The sequence below is a fragment of the Ixodes scapularis genome, unplaced genomic scaffold (assembly GCF_016920785.2).
Source record: "Ixodes scapularis isolate PalLabHiFi unplaced genomic scaffold, ASM1692078v2 PGA_scaffold3__209_contigs__length_174095766, whole genome shotgun sequence".
In the NCBI taxonomy this organism is placed as follows: domain Eukaryota; kingdom Metazoa; phylum Arthropoda; class Arachnida; order Ixodida; family Ixodidae; genus Ixodes; species Ixodes scapularis.
The window spans coordinates 62704672-62726291 of NW_024609868.1; the positions used below are offsets into that span (position 1 = coordinate 62704672).

Sequence of the window (21620 nt, forward strand, 5' to 3'; positions counted from 1 at the left end):
CACAAATTGTGGCACGATACCGAACTTGCTTGATTACTTTTCTTTTAAAGACAACATAACCAGGCATAATCTACAGATATTGCAGAATTCATTTTAATTGGCGTACAGCGCGAAAGACAAGTATGGACATAAAGAACACAATAGAGCTCAGCATCTCTACTGCATTTCTTTCCGTACTTGTGGACAGTTAGTCCGCATGACTATATTCAAAAACTGCCAAATCGTTTAAGCCTACCCCTTTTTATAATTTTTTTCGTAGATTAATTGTGGCGAATCCCGGCTGGGTTCGGGTAAAGATCTCGCACGTGTTCAAGGACACATTTCGGCATGATTTCCCGCTTGGTGACGACGTTGAGCTGACCGCTGTTCCACTCCTTTTCTAAGTAGGCGGGGAACGCCAGACGCCTAAATTATCCAAGCAGCCCCAAAACTTGCGGTAGTACACCTTCCGAACTCCTGGGTTTTTTTGGAGATGGCCTTCGCCCACCCTGACAAAGCCCCAAACAATTATGTAAGGGCTGCAGAGGCTATCTGGGCATTCCGTTTCTTCATCGGCGAACAAATGCGAACAGAAGAGAATGAAAACTTCGTAATACCTGCTGTCTTTTAATAAATGGCATAATATTGCTAGTGGCATAATATTGCTAGTTGCACTATTTTACGCGAAGAAAATTGTGATTTTGCGGTTCTATCTCCGTGTTTCCCGTTCTCTTTGCTGACACGCAAGATATTTGTCGGGTGAGAAGTTTTCAGTTACGTTTGTCGACAGAAACTAAATGCACGTTTGGCCACGAAGAAATTTTTTTCAAAGGCTGAAGATAGATGAAATAAACCATAAACCGTTTCAGTTTTTATGGAAGTTTGTTTTTACTCTTCTTAGTAGCTTCAACGAGGCGGCCGTCACTCTAGAAAACACCTGTAGTACGAACCTATATATTATGCCCCAGAAATGGTCAGACTAGGTCCCTCTGACTGCAATATCTTTGACTTGTAATTACTCATGATTATTACATTGTACAAAAAAAAAACACAAAAAAAACACAATAGTGATATAATCACTCTTCAGTGTGCCGTTTTTAGAACGACAAATTTTCAACTCTCTGGGTAGAGCTCAAAGTTCGGATAAAAATACCCATCTTTTTTCCTTCTGCTGTGATGTTCAAGTTCCGTTCACTCGAGATAAATATGCGGTGGTGTAGCGTGTGTGGCCGCATGCGAAAGTATCTGAATGTAAAAGAACTTGTTGTTGGGCTAGTTGGTGTTGACTATCTGAGTGTGTTTTAGAACTGCAGAAAAAGAGCAAAAAAAAAAAAAAAAAAAGAAGAAAAGCGAGCCACGCCGAACTACCCTTCCGAGCTCACATCCAGCCTGCCTAACTAATCCCTGGTTTTTGGGATTGAAGGAGAGAACCTTGAAGGGTTACAGAGATTTTGTCGGGGGGCCGGTAAGCCCATTAGCACTCGTGCGAGAAGGCCGTAAAAAGCGAGGAGGAAAATGGAGGAGGAAAGGGGAGGAGGAAAAAAAGAAAAGAGGGGGAATCTTCTGCCACGCTGAAGAAAATTTTGAGCCCCCGCCTTTAAGGCCTCGTCTTATCTCTATTTTCCCTGTCGCCTTTCCTTCCCATGTTATAATCACCTTATTATCTTTGTAAATGTTCCTTAATAGTGCTGTTAGTCCTTCATCTAGGTTTAAGCTCTCCATTATGTCCCACAGGTTCCTTTGGTTCACATTGTCATAGGCACCCTTGATATCCAGAAATGCCAGCCAGAGCCGTCTATTTTCTTTTTGCGCTATTTCTATACACTGTGTTAGAGAAAATAAATTGTCCTCCAACCTTCTTTGTTTCCAAAACCCGTTCTGTAACTCGCCCAGTATGCCCTCGCAATCTACCCATTCCTCCAGTCTGTTCTTTATAATCTGCATTACCAACCTGTAAATAACCGGTGTCACGGTTATGGGACGATAATTCCTAATATCAGACTTATCTCCCTTTCCCTTATATATCATACTCATTCCTACTAAGCCTCCATTCATCTGGAATATTTAATTTTGTTATCATGGCACTCACTAGACTCCCTTAGTTTTGCCTTAGACTTAGGACCCAAATTCTTCACCAGCTTGATAGGGATACCATCTGTGCCTGTCGACGTGCCACTAGGGACTCTTCGTTCCGCCTTTTCCCATTCTCTATGTCCACGATCCGCGATGTCACAAACTGGACTGCTACTTCCTTCGGTTCTCCTATCTTCCACATGTACCCGTTCCCGAAATTTCTCCTCCATCACTGCTCCTATATATTGTATCGCATCATCTCCCTCTAATTGATCTCCCTGATGCGAGAGTATGAACCTCTGTCTAGCTCCAGCGAAATCAACGCCGAGTAGTGGCAACGCCGAGAAGCTCAAGAGAGAAGGTCGTTTCGACTCTGCTGTCTGCTATCGCTTCTTGGTCCTCATAGGCAGAATAGAAACATATTGTTTCCAGGAATTCTTTTTATGCTTCCGCCGTGTCATTCCTACGCACTGACTAAAAGGTTCCTACTGTTGAAAAATTGATTTGCTTTAATATGTAACACCGATTTTACGCTGTAGTCCAAGAAATGTACGATGTCTGCGTGCTGAACAACGAAAACGACCTCCTTTCGTCCCCCATCTTTCTTTACTAGCGCGCCCCATACAGTTCGCCGGAGTCGCAAATAGAAAGTGAACTTAATTGAAAACAATAGAAAATAAACAAATAAAAAAAAACTAATTTTAATAAAGCTGGCTCGAATCTTAGCTAAATTTATTTTTAAAAGTTGTAAAAACATTTTGTGACATATATCCAAGTAGTGGTATAGGCTCACAGGCATATATTTTGTAAGTCAAGTTTATGATGAACCCTAAGATACAAGGCTCCATGTCACCAAAACATCAAAAATGATACGTTTCACTTTTTCTATTTCTGGCATAAAATATGCCAAAGCAGGCTACCATAAAATACCGGGCAAGCTCCCACTCAAAGTTCAGAGATAATCTAAAAAGGTGGGGGATGGGCGCTTGTCCGGTCATAAATTTTACATATCAATGCACTGTGAATGTTTTCTGAGATCTTACAAATTTGGGAGTGGGCGCTTAATGAGGAACGGGCGGATGCGCGGTATTCTACTACTTTAAAGGGGGGAGGGGGGGGGGAAATAGCCCATGTGTCATATATTTACAAGAAAAATTACTGTGAATGTTTTCGGTTTTATCTATTTACAACCGATAGAACTTGGTACGCAAATCAAGCAGCTAGAATGTAGCATTTCACCTAGCTCCCAACCTTGCTCCACTTCAAAATTTTTGATGAAAAAAAGTTTTTTCTAAAAGTTTGGATGAAGAGTGGTTTTGTTCATTACAGATATGGGGCTATAATAAATATTTTTGACAAAAATCAAACCACCCAACCAGTCACGCATATTCGATTTCAAAAGAAACCACCGAACAGAGATTAGAAAACAAATCCTTCACAACCACTGGAACGAAGCAATCTCCGATCAATTGACTCGGCCACTACCCTATAGTGGAAGGTTCTTCAACTTCAGCTTCAGAAGTGGAGACTGCAACCTACAGAGAAAAGCCACATCTTTTATCTTTTGATAAAATTTATTGACTCCTTTCAGAACGCTGGATGCTCTGCTCCTCGTCCGGTAGATAAATATTCCGATACAAACACCGTGTCCTCGGTAAACGAAATAATGGAACAGGGAAGCACACGCCATGCGCACGTTCACGGGAGCATGAACTTTGTACAACTTCGAGAATAACACAGGGTGCACAGAACTGTAAAAAGCAGGCAACTTCCAATGAACCGAGGTGTTTACAGTCAATAAATAGCCGGTGTGTGTGTGCGACGCTTGTACAAGAAAGCAAATGGGGTGGAACTGATGGCTTTATATGTACATGTCGCCTGGCTGGCCAGCAGGCTGTGCGATTCTACAAAAAAAATAGGCCTCTTCTGTACTCGGAGCCAGCCTGCTGCACAGCGGCTTCTTTCTAGAGTAAAATGAAGGAATAATATGATTCGTCTCTTACCCTAGTCCTGTGTTGGGGCAGTCAGGCGGGAGGTCAGAGCATGTGCGTCATGAGAATGCACGGTGCATGCCTCGGTACTCCCAGCTACACTCCCTTACAAACCTATCTTTGTACAAATAAACTACGAGACCAGGGCACGGGAAGAGTAGTACACCCATTATATATATATATAAAACAAAAATGCTGATAAGTTCATGGAGTCCGACAAAACAATGAACCGACAAAGAGCTGCACGGCAATGGTTTAAGAAATGGATTCTGAAGCATTTTAGGATATCCTTCGTGCATAAATAAGTAACAAAAAGTTCGCCACGAAACGTTACAAGGGGCCTCACAAAATTTCGAAATAAAATCTTAACCAAGGTAAACAACCCGGTTTAAGTAAAATATTAAAGCAAACCCCACAAATTGTTAACAGGGATCATTATCTGCTCAATAAGTCAGTTTTTAGATGAAACAACCAACACTCAAGAAAGGGTTTATTGAATATGAAGTTTCTTTGGATCCAAACTTGAAAAGAAAATGCTTTGTACTTGGGAAGCAGGAATCTAGAGCCAAACCCAGTTGTCGGTCACAGCTCCCGGGTGTCTTCCCTTTTTCAAAGTTCAGTTTTTGCATCGCGTAAAACAAAAACCGCGTTACAGTATTAGGCACAACCTGCTCTCGAAGCCTTCCCAACACCGGTAAAGACAACGTCGTTGCAAAACCAACTGCAGTGTCACGACTGAAATCCAAGATGAGCAGTAACACCGATAAAACTAAAATGAGCCAACTACACAAAATACTGAAGTGCATACAACCAGCTGGCATACCGGTTAAAAAGTGCATTGAATGAACACTGGTTACTTTCCCTATGCCTTCTGATGTCCAAACATTTAACAAAATGCGGGCAAAAACAGGACACAATGTGAGAAAAAACAACTTCAATTTAAAATGCGAATGCAAAGAAATTACAAGAAGGGGATTCTTCCAAAAGGGAAATTTCGAACAGCATTCAAAACGTAACTCCCGTAATAGACAAAAAAAAATAAAGACACAAAAAGTTGGGTCTTTTTACAGGTTGCCACATAAGAAGTTAAGTATTCGCGACACTTTACCCCCAAATTGAGCGGCTCGGTAGAACGTTAGCAAACAACCCGACACGAAAACCTCTCGTCGCTTTATGCTCGCGCATTTTCTCTAATCACGTCGCGTCCCAAGCCACGTCTCATCCCAACACAAAGAACTAGTCTTCTACGGGAGCCGCAGTGCAAACCTTCACCACAACTGCCAAAAACACACCAAAACAAAAAACAACGAGACTGCAATAAAATGGATGTTTCATGTTATCTACAGAGATTGAGAGAGGGAAGGGGGGGACCGTCCTAGCGCGGTGACCGGACCGGGTCGCCCTTAGTCCTCGGGGTGGCGTCATGCTATTGACCTAAGTTGCACGTTGTAGGACACGATCAGCTGTCCTCTAGGACCTCTATCACACGTTGGATGCTCCTGGTCGCCGTGTTTCCGAGGACGCCCTGCACAGAAGCAAGGAAGCACACGAGATGAGCTTACGAGCTAGAAACCGACCCCGGCTCAAAACTACTCCCAGCCAAAAGTCCACCCACATATCATGCAACGGTGCAATCTGCATACGACGATATTGCACACGACGCTATACCACATAAAATCAGTCTATAGAGGATTGCACGTTTATATGTTGGATACAAGCAAAAGTAAACCGCACATGGCGATGGCATTCGGAGCATTCGGTGCAGCAATCCTATCTTGACAGCTTGGGCGATTCCCTGCAGTTTCCCAGAGAGAAGATTTTCGCACGACGTACAAGTGGCATTGTCCGGGACGGCTGCCTTCACAGAATGTCGCACCGCTATAGCTCACCGTGCTGGCCACATTTGGCAACTGCTAAAGGCAACCAAAACCGTCGGGTCATCCTGTCTACGTTACTTCCCCTTTTGGAGACCCGGAAAGCAAGGATGAAGACTGTGAATTTGTGGATGCAGTAATGAGCATTGCAGATGCTTATTACTGTATCTCCGACCGGGGAAATATAATGTACGATACAGGAAAACATAAGGAACGAGATCGCCATTTGGGGAGTGCTGGAGATGAAACAGGTTTCAACTGTCGCAAAACAATTTATTTCATGCAAACATTCGTAGGTGTGAACTAAAATTGGCTTGGAAAAAGTTCGCAAACATCTGTAGGTGTAAACTGAAATAAACATACTGTAAAAGTTTGTAGGCATGATCTCAAATACTTCCAGAAAAAGTTTGTAAACATACATCTGTGTGATCTTGAATACGTTCAGAAAAAGCTAGTAATTTCCACCTGGTGCTTTGGGTGACTGAAACGGAGGCAAGGAATGAAGTTGTAGGTTTGCGGAGGGGCGTTAGCCGACGTCCTCGTCGCTTCATCCCTGTGCAGTAGCGCGTAACACTTCAGTACACCAAAGCCGCAAAAAGGTCTCGTTGGATGACATGCTGTAGTGCACGTGCAGGTGATCATGGTGTGCTAGACGAGTTTTGACAGAAGATTCTTTACACGGACTATAGTCAGTTACAGGTTAAGAAGGTAGCGGCAAATGCCCCTCAAAGGGAATCAGATATCCCTCCGCCACCTTTGCATCCAATAGCGTCCCACCGTTTCCGTGACGTCGCGGACAACGCGCGAGGAGGGTCTTGCCTTTCTGTACATATTTGCTTTATCTTTTCGACTTTGACTTAGCATTGTGGAAGCCACGAGAGGGAGATTAGAGTTCTCCCCCACCGATGGAAACAAATACGACTTTCGGGGATTAGCTTCCCCCCCGATGGATACAAAGGCTGCTTTCAGGGGCTCGGTTCCCTCTTCAATGAATACAAAGGTCGCCTTCTTAAAAAGTGGGATCGGAGACAAGTGGGAATTTATTGAAGCGGAACAAGGAGCGTTTCCAGTGAATTCTTCTTTCGACTGCGGAGAGATTTGAAACGGGCGCATCACACTTGTGGGAGGAGCTTCTCCTACCTTCTTGACTTGTAACCGACTATAGTAGGAATACCAAAACCTGTAGCGCGTGAGCCAAGCAAAGTTCTTGCAGCTTTTCTCAATGCGTGGAATCAAGAACTGCGCGACAACATGGACCAGCAAACTAACAAAAGAACAAAGCACCATGATGCATCATCTTCACGCTGCTCTTCAAAAATAACTTAATTTTTCGTTGCCTGAATAAACATATTTGAAGCGTGGTTGAAGTAAACAAATATGCGAGTGAAAATGCGCTCGGCTGTTTCGGTCTGCGCTTTTCACGAATGTTTGGTGGAGGTTTACTCGAAAACTGTTTTGTCTGGCAACAACACTTTTTCTTCTTTTTCTTCTGACAAGCAAAAAAAGACGCAACATCATTCCCTTTTGTTCATTCATGGACTTGTTCTGTCGCGCAATTCTTGGTTCCACGCATGAGGAAAGCTACAGGATCTCTTCCCGGCCGACAAGATGCGGGTTCCAGTACTCTTCCAGGTCCCGCATCGAGAAGCTTCAGTCAAAACTCGTTTGCCACATCGCACTCTGCCCTGCACATTTATCTGGCATCTCATCAGGCAAGAGCGAGACCTGACAAAGTTGGACAAGTCTTTTTTGTGCCTGTGGTATACAGACGTCACGCACGCGAGCGCGCGGGGATGAGAACGTGGACGAACACCCCTTTAGCAAGTCCGAGACTCTCGTTTCAACTCTGACCCTCCTCGAGCGGAACCACACCTGTGTTATGCCTCGGGTTAGTCAAGCTAGTGGCACTTTGTGCTAAGCCTCTCAAGGATGTTCTGTTTTGAGCGGCATGTAACAGCGGTGCGCAAATATTTTTCGTATTAATGTGACAGAGCCGGAACCATAGCAAAAAACGTCACATTAGCTCTTGGACGACGGTACCGCTGTGCAGTCGTTAAGTCATTCGGTCGGCCTTTGCCATCCGTCGTCTCCCCCTCCATATGATTGTGCATGGGAGGTGGACGATCCGCGGACGTGTTCTCTTGTGATCGATCCGTCTGCAAATCGGTCCTTCCTGTAAACTGGCTGGCGCCGTCAGTGCCATGTCGACAGCTTTTTGACGTAAGAACCGGCAAAGCAAACACACTAAGCAGGGAATTAATGTGTGATCCTAAGGGAGCTCGGCGGGACCGGCGCTTCTTAACGTAAAATCCGGGAAAGCGCATAAAGTGAGGAATGTATCGACGAGGCTCCACTGTACCAAAATTTGATAAAAAAGAAAAAAGAAAACAATTTTTTTTTTGTAGTTTTTTTTTTTTTTTTATACCACACTTATTGGTTATTTACCACACACAATCTATGGTTCCCACGCATCGCCAAAATTAAAATTCGGTGTGCGGGAACGATTTGTGCCATCCGGTGGAGAGCCGAGGAACTAAAGATTCGGTTTTGATTTTGTTTTGCGATCTCTTCCAAGCTGCTGAGTCATCGGAAATAAATCTCTACGAGGCGGTGGCATTTATCAAACGTGGCGCCCTGCCAACAAGTCTAAGCTTGTTATAACAGACTTTGATTTTGACCAAGATTTCGGTCTGTTGTAAAAGGAGTATGTTGTATACAGATATGAAGTTGAGTCAATGGTGCATAGAGGAAAACCAACCAAACTTCACAAAACGGTATGCTATATCCAAATGTCTGTTGTAAGGAGCTTAGACTGTACTGGAAACCAATACGAAGACAGCTTGAATTGCGTGATTTATAACTGCTTTTGCTGTTTGGATGACAGCAGCAGTGAGGACTGTGGATGATGTTGAATCTATTGTTTTGAGCTCCTACAGCGACATTTCATCTCTGAAGCGCTCAATATTGTAGGGTGCTCATTAGAGGGCATTGTTCTAGCTTTCTAGGCTTTCCTGAGCTGGCACACATTTTATTTGTGCCGAAAGTCATAAACACAGCAGCACAGGAAAATATAAACAACTAAGCTTTAGTGAAAAAAAAAAAGTGTTTGGAGGACATGCAATTTCCTTAAATGACATGACCCCATGGAAATCCACTTGCCAACAAAAACAAAAATAACAGACAGTATTGGTTAAAGATTTCTATCTTACCGAAGTGATAGTGGTGTGCATGAGGCACACTTTGTACATTCAGGATTTTTTCAAGATTGTAGTATGATTTGATATAGCCTCAATATTTAGACATTTGTTCTCAGTTTTGCACAAGTTCCAAGTTCACCATTTAAATTAGACAAATCTTGTTTCCAGACATTGGTGCAAACCTTTTTTTCTTCCAAAGAGCGGCTTATTGGCTACATATTGATGGATCATACTGAGTCATATGCTCGCTACTTCTTAAAAAAAGTGCTTTGTCCATCCCTAAAGAACACCACTTTTCCCTGTGGTATAGAGAGTTTTAAACACCCAATGAAGGCAGAAAAAAAGCCGCCCACCGTGAGGTTGATGAAATTGTGGAACTTCTTGAGTGCCTCCACCAGCACGACGAAGTTTCCGTCCGGAGTGTGCTCTCGTAATTTCTCGGCAAACTCCTGCACAGAAAAAAAAAGGTTTGGATGCCACAGGCAATTCGGTCAGACTGATGGGCGCACCCAAACTGCCTGGGCCGGTTCCCTGCTCACCTTGTTATTCTGGACCACACAGCCCAGCAGCAGGGCAATGTACGCACAGATGATGCTGTGCTCCATGTGCTTGCCAGCCTTTTGGAGGGCTGCACAGCAAGAGCAGAGAGAGAAAATTACTACACTCTCGTAAAAGCTACATAGAGTTACCCCGACAGTAAGTAGAGCCCTTCAAGAGCCACTATACTTTGTTTCACCTTACAATAGGCCCTGGAGGGTGCTACAAGCCACAGAAGCCAATCCAAAGCCTTGCGAGTACCATATGACCTTCAGGAGGGGTGCAGCAAAGGGAAGGGGAACATAGTCTCATTACTCAGTTAAAACTTGATTTTACCAAATTCCCGATTTAACAAACGAATTTTAATCCCTCCATAGATTCCCCGTAAGCTCTTTTTGTGAACTCCAAATAAAATAAATTTGGCCATTAACCAGACTTAATGAAGCATTCCCAGCAATAAACAAGTGCAAAAGGGGGTATTTTAAAATTTATTTTGTTTAGAATGCCTCAAATTTTGCTGCCGGCATGCCAGTAATAAACTAGAGCAACCCTAGTTTTGGTTTTACGAAAAGACTAACTCAGCACTCCGAGCTCTATCAGATGGCGCTAGCTCTTTCATGGTGCTTCATTCACGGACTCGCTCCTTGACTATGTCAGGCCAGTGAACTTGACATAGTAAATTTGATTTGTCCCTACAACCCCATCCAACTTCCCATCTTACATCCCCGCCAGATAAGATGACACTAGTCAAGCTATCTTGGTTTTTGTTTCCAATTAATAAACATACACTACTACTACTCTACTACCAGACACGTAGCCAGTGGGGGGGGCGGGGGGGGGGAGGCCAAGCGACCCTCAGCTGCCTCTCACAGTTTGCTGATACAGTGACACGAATTGTGGTGTCAGAAACATAGCCTCAATTTGAATCCTCAGGAGTTCCAAGGTTCCCTTCATGCACTTGTGGCACAAGCTGTCTTCATGGGCTAAATTCTTACACGTGTAAAGTACATTTTCGGCGGTTGAGCGTTTTGGGTATGCAGTGTCACGATAGCTCTCTCAGTGATGGAAGTGCCATTTGACCTTTTAAGCATGCCTTGTAGCAGGCAAAACATTGTTTTGGAGCAGGTAGTGTCCCTTTTGAAGCAGGGTCCGGCATATGTTGGCATATTACTAGAAAATGAAATAATGCTGCATTGCTATATACAGCCCATCTCTAATATTGGAACACAGTGCCTGTTGCCTTTTTAAGACAGGATATATGAAATTCAACAAAGTAAACACAAAAAAGAAACATTTTTTAAAATAAAGTTTATCTGCTCGTCAGATTAAAAAAATACAATTAAATATGTCACACTGAGTTCTGATGGTACAGGATATTTAGTTTTATCAGCCTGCACTTCTTTTAAGGTATCTGTAGCAGCATCTAACGACCCTCACTGTTGTGGAATGTTTTAGTTCAGATTAGAGTTGTCTTTCGGGCAGCAGCTTCAAATATTGCGGTATCTGATATTCGCTTCAAAAATTCCGATTCATTTTCGATGTGCTGGCGAAGTCACGATCGGATCACGGCGAGTTAAACCGTTGAGTGCGCTCCTTGGCATGCACCGACGCGCTGCAGAGAAGCGACACCCGCGGAGCAGACACCGCAGTCGCGCGAGTCGCACAGTGCTTTGTGCTCCGAAAAGGACGGTGGGGCTTTACCAGTACTACATCCAGAGTTTGGTGCAACTCAACTATACTTCGTTTCAGCTTCGGTGCGAGCGCAGCCGAAGCTACAAGCGCGCACATGGAGCCCGTAACCGTGCCCACACTGCACGAGCCCACGCGCGAGTCAGGAATGCACAGAGCATTGGACTCGCGCTAGCTTTGACTTCGCTGGTAACTAGCGCACGGGAGCAGGGCGGGCCAACATTAAAAACATCCACAAACTCGGCGTTTTTTTGTTGTTTTTTTTTGTTTCTTTTTTAATAGGCTGCTTAGTGGGATGGTTCTTCGCTTAGCCTCTGCGGCTTTGGTCTCAGATGTTGCTAACGTTGTTCCTTTCAATGATGATGATGATGATAATTCGCCCTTGCAGTTTCGGTTTGCGTAACAGTTGCGGCGCGGAAAATACCGCGGTACCGCCAAGCGCTCTGATAAGATTTCAATTTTTATTTTTTATAGCAACATCTCATCTCGGCGCAGGCATGGCGCAATTCTTCGATAAAATGACAATTTGGCGCTACATGTAGCAGGATTGCGTCCTTGGCGCAATTTGGCGCAATTGGCGCAGCACTTTTATCACTGCTCTCTCGATGCCATTAAATTAAAACTAGGTTTATCAAATTTAATCTCCAATAAATATCATTCGCAATTTAACAAAGTTCCCGATCTGACAATGTAATTCGCGACTCCCCTCAGCTTCATTAGATCAAGTTTAAAGAAAACATACGCCAAGTGGAAAAAATATTTTTTAAATTGTTTACGATAACTATATTTTCACAGTCAGTGTTTCATCTAATGTTCGTTTCGATATAGCTTTTTTTTTTTTTTTTTTTTAAAGTTCCAGATGCAATGCACACATAGAAAAAAAAACATGTTTTTGCACAGGGGTACGGAAACCGAATTCTGGAGCTCATTTTCTTGCTTCAACATGACGCAGGTGGCAGTAGAAACACAGAAACATCAATATTTCGTTGGAAAAAGCAAGAAAACACATTTTAAACTGAATTAAACGATAACCAAGAAACCACCTGGTTGTTGGTTATGAAGCTTCAATGGAATGTTGCGACGGCATTGGCCTCCGAAGGCGGCACCACCATATGGGAGGTACGCTCACTACTACTCATTAGCAAGGCCAGAACGTAATAACAAAGGTTTGGTGAGGAAAGCCAAAGCACAGTTGGCCACCTTGAATTCACTCCGCCAGCCAATCGCTTCCACTCAATCTTCGACGTCACTGACATCAGGGGCTGATAAATGACCTTTTTCAACATGACAAGCACTGCCTTCAACGTCGTTCTTGCTAAGCAACACCGACCTCTCGAAGTTACCCCGGTTTACGTTGCAGAGCTGTGCCAGTATCTGCTCTTATGCAAGATAGTTTCCGTGCGATGATGTGAGAAATCAGCAATCGTCTCGCCGACCAATCTAGTCGCCGTCAACGTGCCAAGCTTGGACGATCGCGTAAGCCTTGTTGGACGAGACTGACGGAAGTGGCACTGATCACTTCTCTTGCTTCGTTTAGTGTTCACCATTGAGACAAGTCGAGTTACAAAATTGTGGAGATGCAAGCATTTTTTCGTGGTAGTTTTTGTGCACCGATGTGAGAATTGTACAGTCATGTTCTCTGCACTTTCTGGCTTCGCTTGGAAAATCGCGTCTCGTCGAGACCAGCGCAAGCTTCCTCTACGCTGATGCCTTCCCTTCATTCACTTAGTGTTCACCCTTGTGACAAGAAATGTTGCGAAATCGTCATGGTGTACGGGTTTCTTTGCGGTGGCGTGACAATAATGAGGTCACACAACTATTGATGCGATACGGTGCGTGAAATACTCAAATGATGCCACCGCCATGCTGCATCACCGGACTCTGCCTGCTTCCCTGCCCGCTTTAATAAGTGAAGGATGCACACTGGTATGGCGCCTTTAAAGGGATGCTGAACCGAAATCCGGATTCTACAAAACACAGCAGCAGAAATGTGCAACGGGATGCTACAAGCGCCAAAACATCACTCATACAGCGACATCAAGAACGGATGACAGGTGCATTTGACCAGACATGTACGAATTACTCAAAAAAGGTAGTTAAGTTACTGAGTATCGACGCCAAAAGTAGTTGAAGTAGAGTAGAAATTACGCATTTGTAATAGTAATTGAGTAAACTACTAACTACTGTAAAAAAAGTAGCGAATTACTTTGAAGTTACTTTCGAAGTTGCTTTTTATGTTTTTGTGGCAGCAAACTGAACAGAAGTTTTGATCAGTGAAAAACCCTGCGAGCCGGAAATAAATGCAGTCATTTTATGACTTCCAAAATAGTTTATTCGCTCGCCGAAGCAATTGTCTTTCAAAGTTGTTATCGGAGAGTTTTCCTATTTTCCTTCTAATAACGTCCTCGGTCAGGCTAAAAAGACGTTTCACCGTGGCGCTGGATGCAAAGACAGCGTTCAATTTCAGAAGCAGGCTGTGCAGGGTCGGTTAAGCAAGTGTCGGCATCTTTGGTGTCCATGACGAAACATGTGAGGCTTGCCTCGGCTAGAGGGTCTTTCATAACAAACTCTTCTCTTTTTTTTTCCTATCCTTCTTCGAAAAGTTGAGATTGCTATGACTGGCCCCTCTTTATTCTCACGACGTTCGGAGATTTCGCCGAGCGAGTGCACCTGACCGTCAAGGGATCAAGTCTCGCGCCACGCTGATGACATCATCCGGATGACTGCGCGTCTCTTTGCAATGTTATAACTACGCCACTTAAAAAAAAAAATAAAGAAAAAGAAATTGTTTTTTGTTGTTGACATTGGGTTTAACAAAAGGATCTCCCAAGGGTGACTCGAAATCCTCGCCGGCGACTACGGTATCCTGACGCGCCTGAGAAGTAAAACGTTTTCAACAAAGAGGAGGTATCCCTGGCGTGGAAGGTCGGAAGAACGCGAAGGATTACGTGAACAAGCATCGGCGCTCGTACAGTTGCAGCTGAAGCGGGAACGTGCTCCCATGAACGGATTATCCATGTCTGCGTTTATGCGCGGGGGAGTCCGCGCTTTGCAATGGAGTATGCGCTGACGATGAGGCGACCGTGACACAGGCGCCCAGCTGTGAGGTCATCCCAGTGGCGCCTACCGTGGAACCTACCACTTGAGTCAGAACTCACTAAAGGCACACCATAAAAACAACAACCCTCGGAGTGTCCCCGTCTTTCACGTTTGCAGCTGGAAACGCGGCGCTTGCGTGCATTACCGGATTAGGCCAACACCCGACCAAGGCTTGTGAAGCATCTCTGACTGCGTTCGTGCGCGCCGGTGTTATGTTTTGGCTGCCCGTCGTCTCCACCTTGGCCCAAGGACGCCTGTGATGCAGTTTCTAGGGCTGCCGAGTGTAAGTGCGTGGGAACCGAATGTGAGGTGGCCCCTTGTTCGTGAATACCACTTAATCTGCCAGCGTCTTATTTATTTCTGCACTCAAACTTTTGTGATGAAAAAAAAAATAGGATTAAATTTCGAAAGTAGTTAGTAATTTGAGTAGAAGTTAAAGGAAAAACGTAGTTAAATTAAACTACTAATTACCCAAATAAAGTTGTAATTGAAAGTTACCAAGTTACTCGGAAAAATAGTTAAACTACAGTAGTTTGAGTACAGTAGTTGAACTACGTCCAAGTCTGCATTTGACAGATATGTTACGTCGGTTCTCCAAGAAAAGTCGAGAGGGAGAGGAAACGACCTCGCATCTTCTGTCTCGCCGCCTTGAGGTGGCAAAGGGGAGAGGAGGAAACGAGATATGTTGACTTCACGCGCCTCGTCGGCCTCGTTCAATCACGACCTCTTTTTCCAAAAATACGGCCGTCCATTCAAGATATTGCCTTATGGGTGGTGTTGTAGGGATTCTAGTGTCCCGCCTACCACTCCTGCATTGTTTTCTGAAACCCAAATTTCGGTTCACCATCCCTTTAAAGCAATATTTATTTATCCTCGAAGTGTGCGCCCTCACCAAGTCTGGTTGCTGTGATTAGTCGGTGGTAAATCAGGTAAGCGGTATTTACTGCCTCGTCCTACCAATATCACACATGATCCTGCCGTCACCTTAGACAACATGAGGTAAAAAATCTACCAGCCTCTCACCTCGTGTGAGGTAAACAAGGTACCTTAGCCGCTTCGTGGCAATGTTGTCACCCTCGAAGACCAGCGAGCTCGCGCCCAAAACCGATGTTGCCGATGTCACCATATCGGCCAAGTCGCGGAGCAGACGACGCACTACGTGTCGTCATAGTGCACACGACTCCGCCGGCTGCACAATCTCCCGGTCAATCTCTTGGTGATATGTTACAGCCCCTGGCACTCAGACTAAGCGAGGTCGAAACGCGTTGACGCCGCCATGTGTCAATGCTTATAACTATGGCACGTTTGACTCCAGGGAGGCCGATGACGTCGCGGGCAAGCCGCATGGGCGACAGATATCTCGAGACGCACCGCACTCTTTGATGGTCTATTTTGAAGCGCTTGGCAGTATCGAACATCCAGAAAGAAAAATACTGCCATCCATTTGAAATACAAGTGTGCGATTGTCAGTAGCAGATAGAGTCGATCACGTTTAACTTATCTCTGAATCTGAGAGGTATATTTTAAATTCTGAAACCAAGACAAAATAAAAAAAAAATTTGACGCACATTGAGCGATTTGGAGCACAATGGCGCGAGGTATTGGCTGTGGTGCAGTTTCTGCAAAATGGCGCAGGATGGAGCAGACAAATGCGTTTGGCGCAAAATGGCGCAAAATGGCGCAGCCGTTCCACCCTTGTAATTAAAAATCCCAAAGGCGCCACTTTCAAAGGGCTAACAAAAGTTTAGATACAAAGGAGTTTTTCAGTAAGCATCCACACCATTCTTGCTTGGTCCTTGACAAAACCTTTATGAATGTGGTGCACTGTTAGACACCTCCAGTTTGCCTGGTGGCACCTCACCAGCTGCACTGAAGCGACGATTCAGCTCTGGAGGCAAGGATTCCTCGGTGGTATGTGCGTCCCGGCTCGACGTGGCCCACACCGAGAGCATCGTACACAACCACAGCGACGATCGTCACGAGGCCTCTTGGAGAGAGTGTTTACTACCAACCTTTCATGATGGTCTCCTCCAGGTCGTCCGCCTGGGATGTCTGGCTGACTTGCGCCGCCTCGCCCTCCTTGGCCTCCAGGGACGCTTTTGCCTTCTGCTCCTGGCTGTTGAACAGTTCATCCGCCTGCTCCTCCGACAGCCTGGCAGCGTCCAGCTTGTCCGTGAACAGCTGCACACCAAACCGGTTTATAAGCGGGATTTCATGTTTTCGATTTGTACCGGCACACCGCGAGAAGCAACCTCCGAGCTGCTTTCATCCAAATTAAAGGAAACTGAAAAACCCCAAATCGCTCAGAGCTCTCCCCGAATGAGAAAAACTCGAGATTCAATGGAAGAGACCTCCATCCAAAGCTTCATTTTGTGTTAACCCTGAACACCGAACCAACTGAACTGTCCACAAGACTACTCCTTGCTCCGGAAAGAATGCCCCATGTCCCGGTTCCTCCTCTCATTGGTACCAAACGTTTTCCAAGTATTCGGTTTATGCGCATGCTCCCCGAATGACCGAAAACATACACCCACTGATCTCTATTATGGATCCTTTTGCTGTTTACAAACACGAACCGACGCTTGCGTCCCAAGCGACTTCCGGTCGCTGTGTCTTTGCAAGCCTGTCGAGCTTGCTTATGTCGCCAGTGCGAAAAGGCATAAATGCTACACACATAACAAGGTTGTAGATGTAACAAGGGCCTTCGGCTGTACAATTTAGCGTCTTGGAGGGAGCAAGTTGGTTTACAAGAATGTTCAATAATTTTCAACGTATCTCACACTTCTTTTTTTTCTTTTTTTGGCATTCACCTGGGGTTAAATGTTTTACAGACACTTCAAGCAGCAGTGTTAAGGTGGGCTCTGTTTATTCTTTTCATAAACCGGAAGTTCTCTAGGACGTCAAAAACTGGAGTACCGACTGGTGGCATTTGCCACGAAAAGGGTCTATGAGGCTGGATGGCACATAGCTACACTCCGAACCTGGTGCAGGTGAAGCCAACGGAAGTTTGACGCTTGTCCCGGAAGTCGGGCATCTGCTGGGCTTCCTAGTGTATTCAGTCAATGTTTTGGTTCACGCTTTCTTGCATCTTTAAGTGGGTTTTAGTAATCCCGTTTTCAATTAAATCCCGATAACAAGGCATCTGAATGTGTGACATATGCACACTTGATCAACTAGAATCCCAAAATGTTTTTACATCCAATGGCTTCCTGAGAGGCTTCTTGGGTCTGCATGCACAGTTACTTTGCAACAAGCAGGCTCTCTTGAGATGACAAAAAAAAAAATCCAGCATTCCAAACGCTGTTCAAACCACCGCTCATAAGAGTTGAAAAGCCTGTCAAGCGCTCACTTCCGGGAGAAGCCACTTACTTCCGGTGGCTTCATACCTGTTTGCTCAATGCACCATCCAGCCCCATAGTGGAGATCAGTGCATATACCGTATTTACTCGCATAATGAATGCAGCCCCCACAACGGTCATTAATATTTCAATTTTCTCCCGCCCTGCAAGTAAGGAATGCAGCCCCATCGTTTGACTCTGAGTCTTGAACTGCGTCCGACCTAAGCCAGTCACCAAGTCAAGTAAGTTGCCAAACGCTAGGTCATGCCAAGTCAAGCCAATTGTGCGGAACTCCTATTTCGCGATACCGATGCACGTAAAACGAAAAAAGCTCCTCGCGTGAATTGTGCAAAGAGGTATGACTTATACGAAGGTGCGACTTATATACTAACTTTCCTGTCAAAACGGCTCAATAAATGCAAGTGTGACTTATACCCTGGAAAATATGGTATAAGGTAAACCACTTGGTTTTCGTAAAGACCTACGATTCGCTGTATTCGGGGTTTTAAAATAATCAAGAAAAATTTCTTGTGCGACTAATTTACCCCATGGACTACACCATAGATAATGAAAATTTGGTCGGGCAAAATAATTCCAAAACTGGTTGATTTTTTTGAGTTGCATGTGCAGCATGGTAATCTCAATAAAGCACGTTGAAGTTTGTTCAATCGCAAGCTATAGCTCGAAAATAAATTAAGTTAAAAAATTAGCATACATAATGAATGCCTAACCTAACCCAACCTAATCTAACCTAACCTAGCCTAGCCCATCCCTTCTCCCTAAATGCACCAAAATGAAACCCAATGGAAGGAAACTTTCCACCCTCAATATTTCCATTGAATGCTTCCCAATCTTGTCACTCAGCAAGCAGCACCGTGCTCCCTTCAAATAATTTTTTTTTTTAATGTGCGCATTAATTTTTTGTTTGTACTCCCTCACCTGCAAATTATGAATGCTGAAAACACGTCTATTGACAAAAAAGAAGAAAAAAAATGTTGCTCTACCAACACGGAAATGCTGCCAAAACTAGCAAGAGGCAGCTCATGAAGAAACCGGTCGGCCCCATTTGAGGCCTAGTGCCAAAGAGAGCAGTCCCACTCACATCCATGAGGGCATTGAAGGCAGGCATCTCCATCTCATCACACACTGACTCAAACGAGCCCACGGTCTCCGTGTTCACGAGCCGCTCCCTGTTGCTCTCGCAGTGCTCCACCATGTTGATGAGCAGCCCCAGCGACTGCAGACGACAGGGACATTGAAAATGAGCACCAGAAAAAACACTGGAAAAAACACTACATCCATCCATTCCGAGAGTTTCACTTAAAGGCCCGTTCACACTCTTGCGACCGAGTACGACTGAGAGAGACGAGATCTCTTACAACTTCTTAAATGTTTTTAGAATGAGGGAACACACTGGCATTCTGGCGCCATCTATGCGGTGACCCAGGAACTGCATTTCACAAGAGCGAAGGTTTTGCCGAATTTCCGAGGTCAAATGTGTGTAATACCCATAGAAAGACTCGTTTATAACATTGACAAAAGTTTTTCAATCCAAGAAAGAAAGGATAATGCGCGAGAAATAAAAAAAAATATGCCGGACCGCCGAGTTTACACTGCTTCCCAATAGATGGCGCCAGTGTGTTCTCTGGTTTAAGAAGTTTTAAGGAACCCAGGTTTAAGAGGTCGCAAGAGTGTGAACGGGCCTTAAGACTCGTTCTCAGCTCTCCCCACGCAGAGCATAATGGAAATGAGTCTCCCTCAAGTTTTGCTTTGAGCATGTTCTACACAAAAAATAAAAATTAGCCTGGTGGTTTTGTTCCAAATTGACATGAGGGTTCGGTAATTCATTTGGACCTGACCCCACCTCCCTTTGTGGACAATGCTGCTGAAACCTCAGTTGTACGATGAGCACACCGCAGTGAGCCTTTGTCAGATTGCAGGCAGCGTCGGTTGGGATTTAGATCCACCACTTCCCCTTTTATAGAATGACAATTTGCCTCGAAGTCGCCGAAGGTGGCTGCGCGGCAGATTATCCCATTTAAGGGCACTATTTTAAATCTAGTGGCTGCTTATTTTATATTGAACCCGCGCAATTACGAGTCATTTCCGCAGTGACAAAGTTACCTGCGATGACAATAGCAAGTTCGAAAAGTAAAACAAGTCCAGCACGGAAAGGTGTCACATCGCAACGCGCACTATGGAGCACACACTAAGACTACAATTTCTCGTGTCACCACCCACCCATCAGGCTTTTACATCCCGAAACCCTGATAGTTTTGCCAAGTTACTTGCAACGCAAACAAATTCATCGGGTTTGTTCCACCACTCATACCAATTCATTGAACAGGTTCTGCTCACCGAAAATTAGGCACAGGAGTTACATTTTTGGCGTTCTATGTATTTTTTAAGTGTAAATCCCCATTGCGTAAAGAGAACATAGCATATAAAAGTAAGGACTACACTTTTTGTATTTTAGGGCTAATTTTGTAGGTGCATACACTGATGAAAACGAAATAGTTTTGGATGTGCTTGAGCACCTTTATTTTGGCCTCGATCGTTGCAAGCTACAGTATCTTCGGTGCTCGAGTCTGACCAGTGTCAACAGTGGCCAGAGATTTTCTTTTGAGCCGTCCAGTAAGCGCGTTTTCAAAGTTTGCATAAGTGATTTATTTCATAGAATTCCCCCTCGACGTTCCTTTCAATGCCGACGTCAAGTGGCTGCAGCGTAAGAGCGAGCCCGCCTTGAACAGCACGCTTTGTCCAGCACCGTACGCAGATCTTATCGATACTGTATTTGCGACCTGTTGCACATCTGCCGCGCTCTAAGGCATAAGTGAAAGTTTGAAAGTACTTGCCCTCTGCTCTCAGGTTGTCGGGCCCATATTAACCAACTTTGCAGAACAAAACATTCGCAAACATTATGTTTGAAAACCCGAGGGTCTGATTTCCCACGAGTCATTATTACATGGGCAGAAGGCGACCGTAGACGACACAAAAACCATAAAAAGAATAGATTTCTAAAGCTTTTATCCCATAATCTTTCTGCTCTGCACTTCAAAACACGGCAAAATGCGCAAGCAGAGGCATATACATGGCAGGGTAAAGATGGCGGAGCGGAGGCACGGAGTGCGCATCAGACTGTGCAAAAGGTCGGCGCGCCTCAGGAAATGGTGCGGGGGTGCAGATAATACACAAAAAATATTTTCTAAATCTTGTTTTTTAAATATTTTGTTCTAAATAGGGAGGAGTGCAGCCTTCAACGCAAGTGCGGCCCATGCACGCAGTTGTAAGGTAATCAACGTACCTGGAGGAAACAAATATTTAAAGAAGAATTACCAGGACCAGGAGGTCGAATCGCTGCTCACTCGGCACCGACCTGGGCACCTGGAGGATGCACAGCAGGATGGCACACAGAAGCCCTGGCTGGCTGCCAACCACACTGCTGCCCAGTGCTGAAAAAGGACGTCAATAAGAGAGGTGAAAAGATGCCCGTGAAGTGGCCACAAGTGCAGACACTCCGTGCTCCAACTCACATTTGAGAACAAAACAGTGCACCCCTAGTGGCATGCCAGCGGCAGTGCGCATGCGCGATGGGGTGTGGGCGAGAAATGTGGCATCACCATCAACAAATTACAGTCAACACCCCTTATAAAAAAAACCTTGATTTTGACCAAGATTTCGGTCTGTTGTAAGAGGAGTATGTTGTATGCAGAAATGAAGTTGAGTCAATGGTATGTAGAGGAAAACCAACCAAACTTCACAAATCCGTATGTTTTATCCAAATGTCTGTTGTAATGAGCTTAGCCTGTATTAGGACAAGATGTTGTCGGCGTAGGTGCGAGT

At 44.7% G+C, this 21620-nt stretch overlaps 1 protein-coding gene across 2 annotated transcripts in view; it reads right to left on the reverse strand.

The window, feature by feature from the left end:
* Positions 1-3607: 3607 nt before the first annotated feature.
* Positions 3608-21620, reverse strand: part of LOC8037388 (wings apart-like protein homolog) — a 60857-nt gene continuing 42844 nt past the window's right edge. For both annotated transcript variants that reach the window (XM_029994009.3, XM_029994010.4), the window contains exons 13-18: positions 21114-21229; positions 18880-19014; positions 16452-16620; positions 9654-9742; positions 9468-9563; positions 3608-5568 (exon numbers count right to left, since the gene is read on the reverse strand). In XM_029994009.3, the coding sequence (XP_029849869.2) occupies positions 5503-5568; positions 9468-9563; positions 9654-9742; positions 16452-16620; positions 18880-19014; positions 21114-21229 (671 nt within the window). In that variant the 3' untranslated portion in view covers positions 3608-5502. The remainder of the gene's footprint in view (positions 5569-9467; positions 9564-9653; positions 9743-16451; positions 16621-18879; positions 19015-21113; positions 21230-21620) is intronic.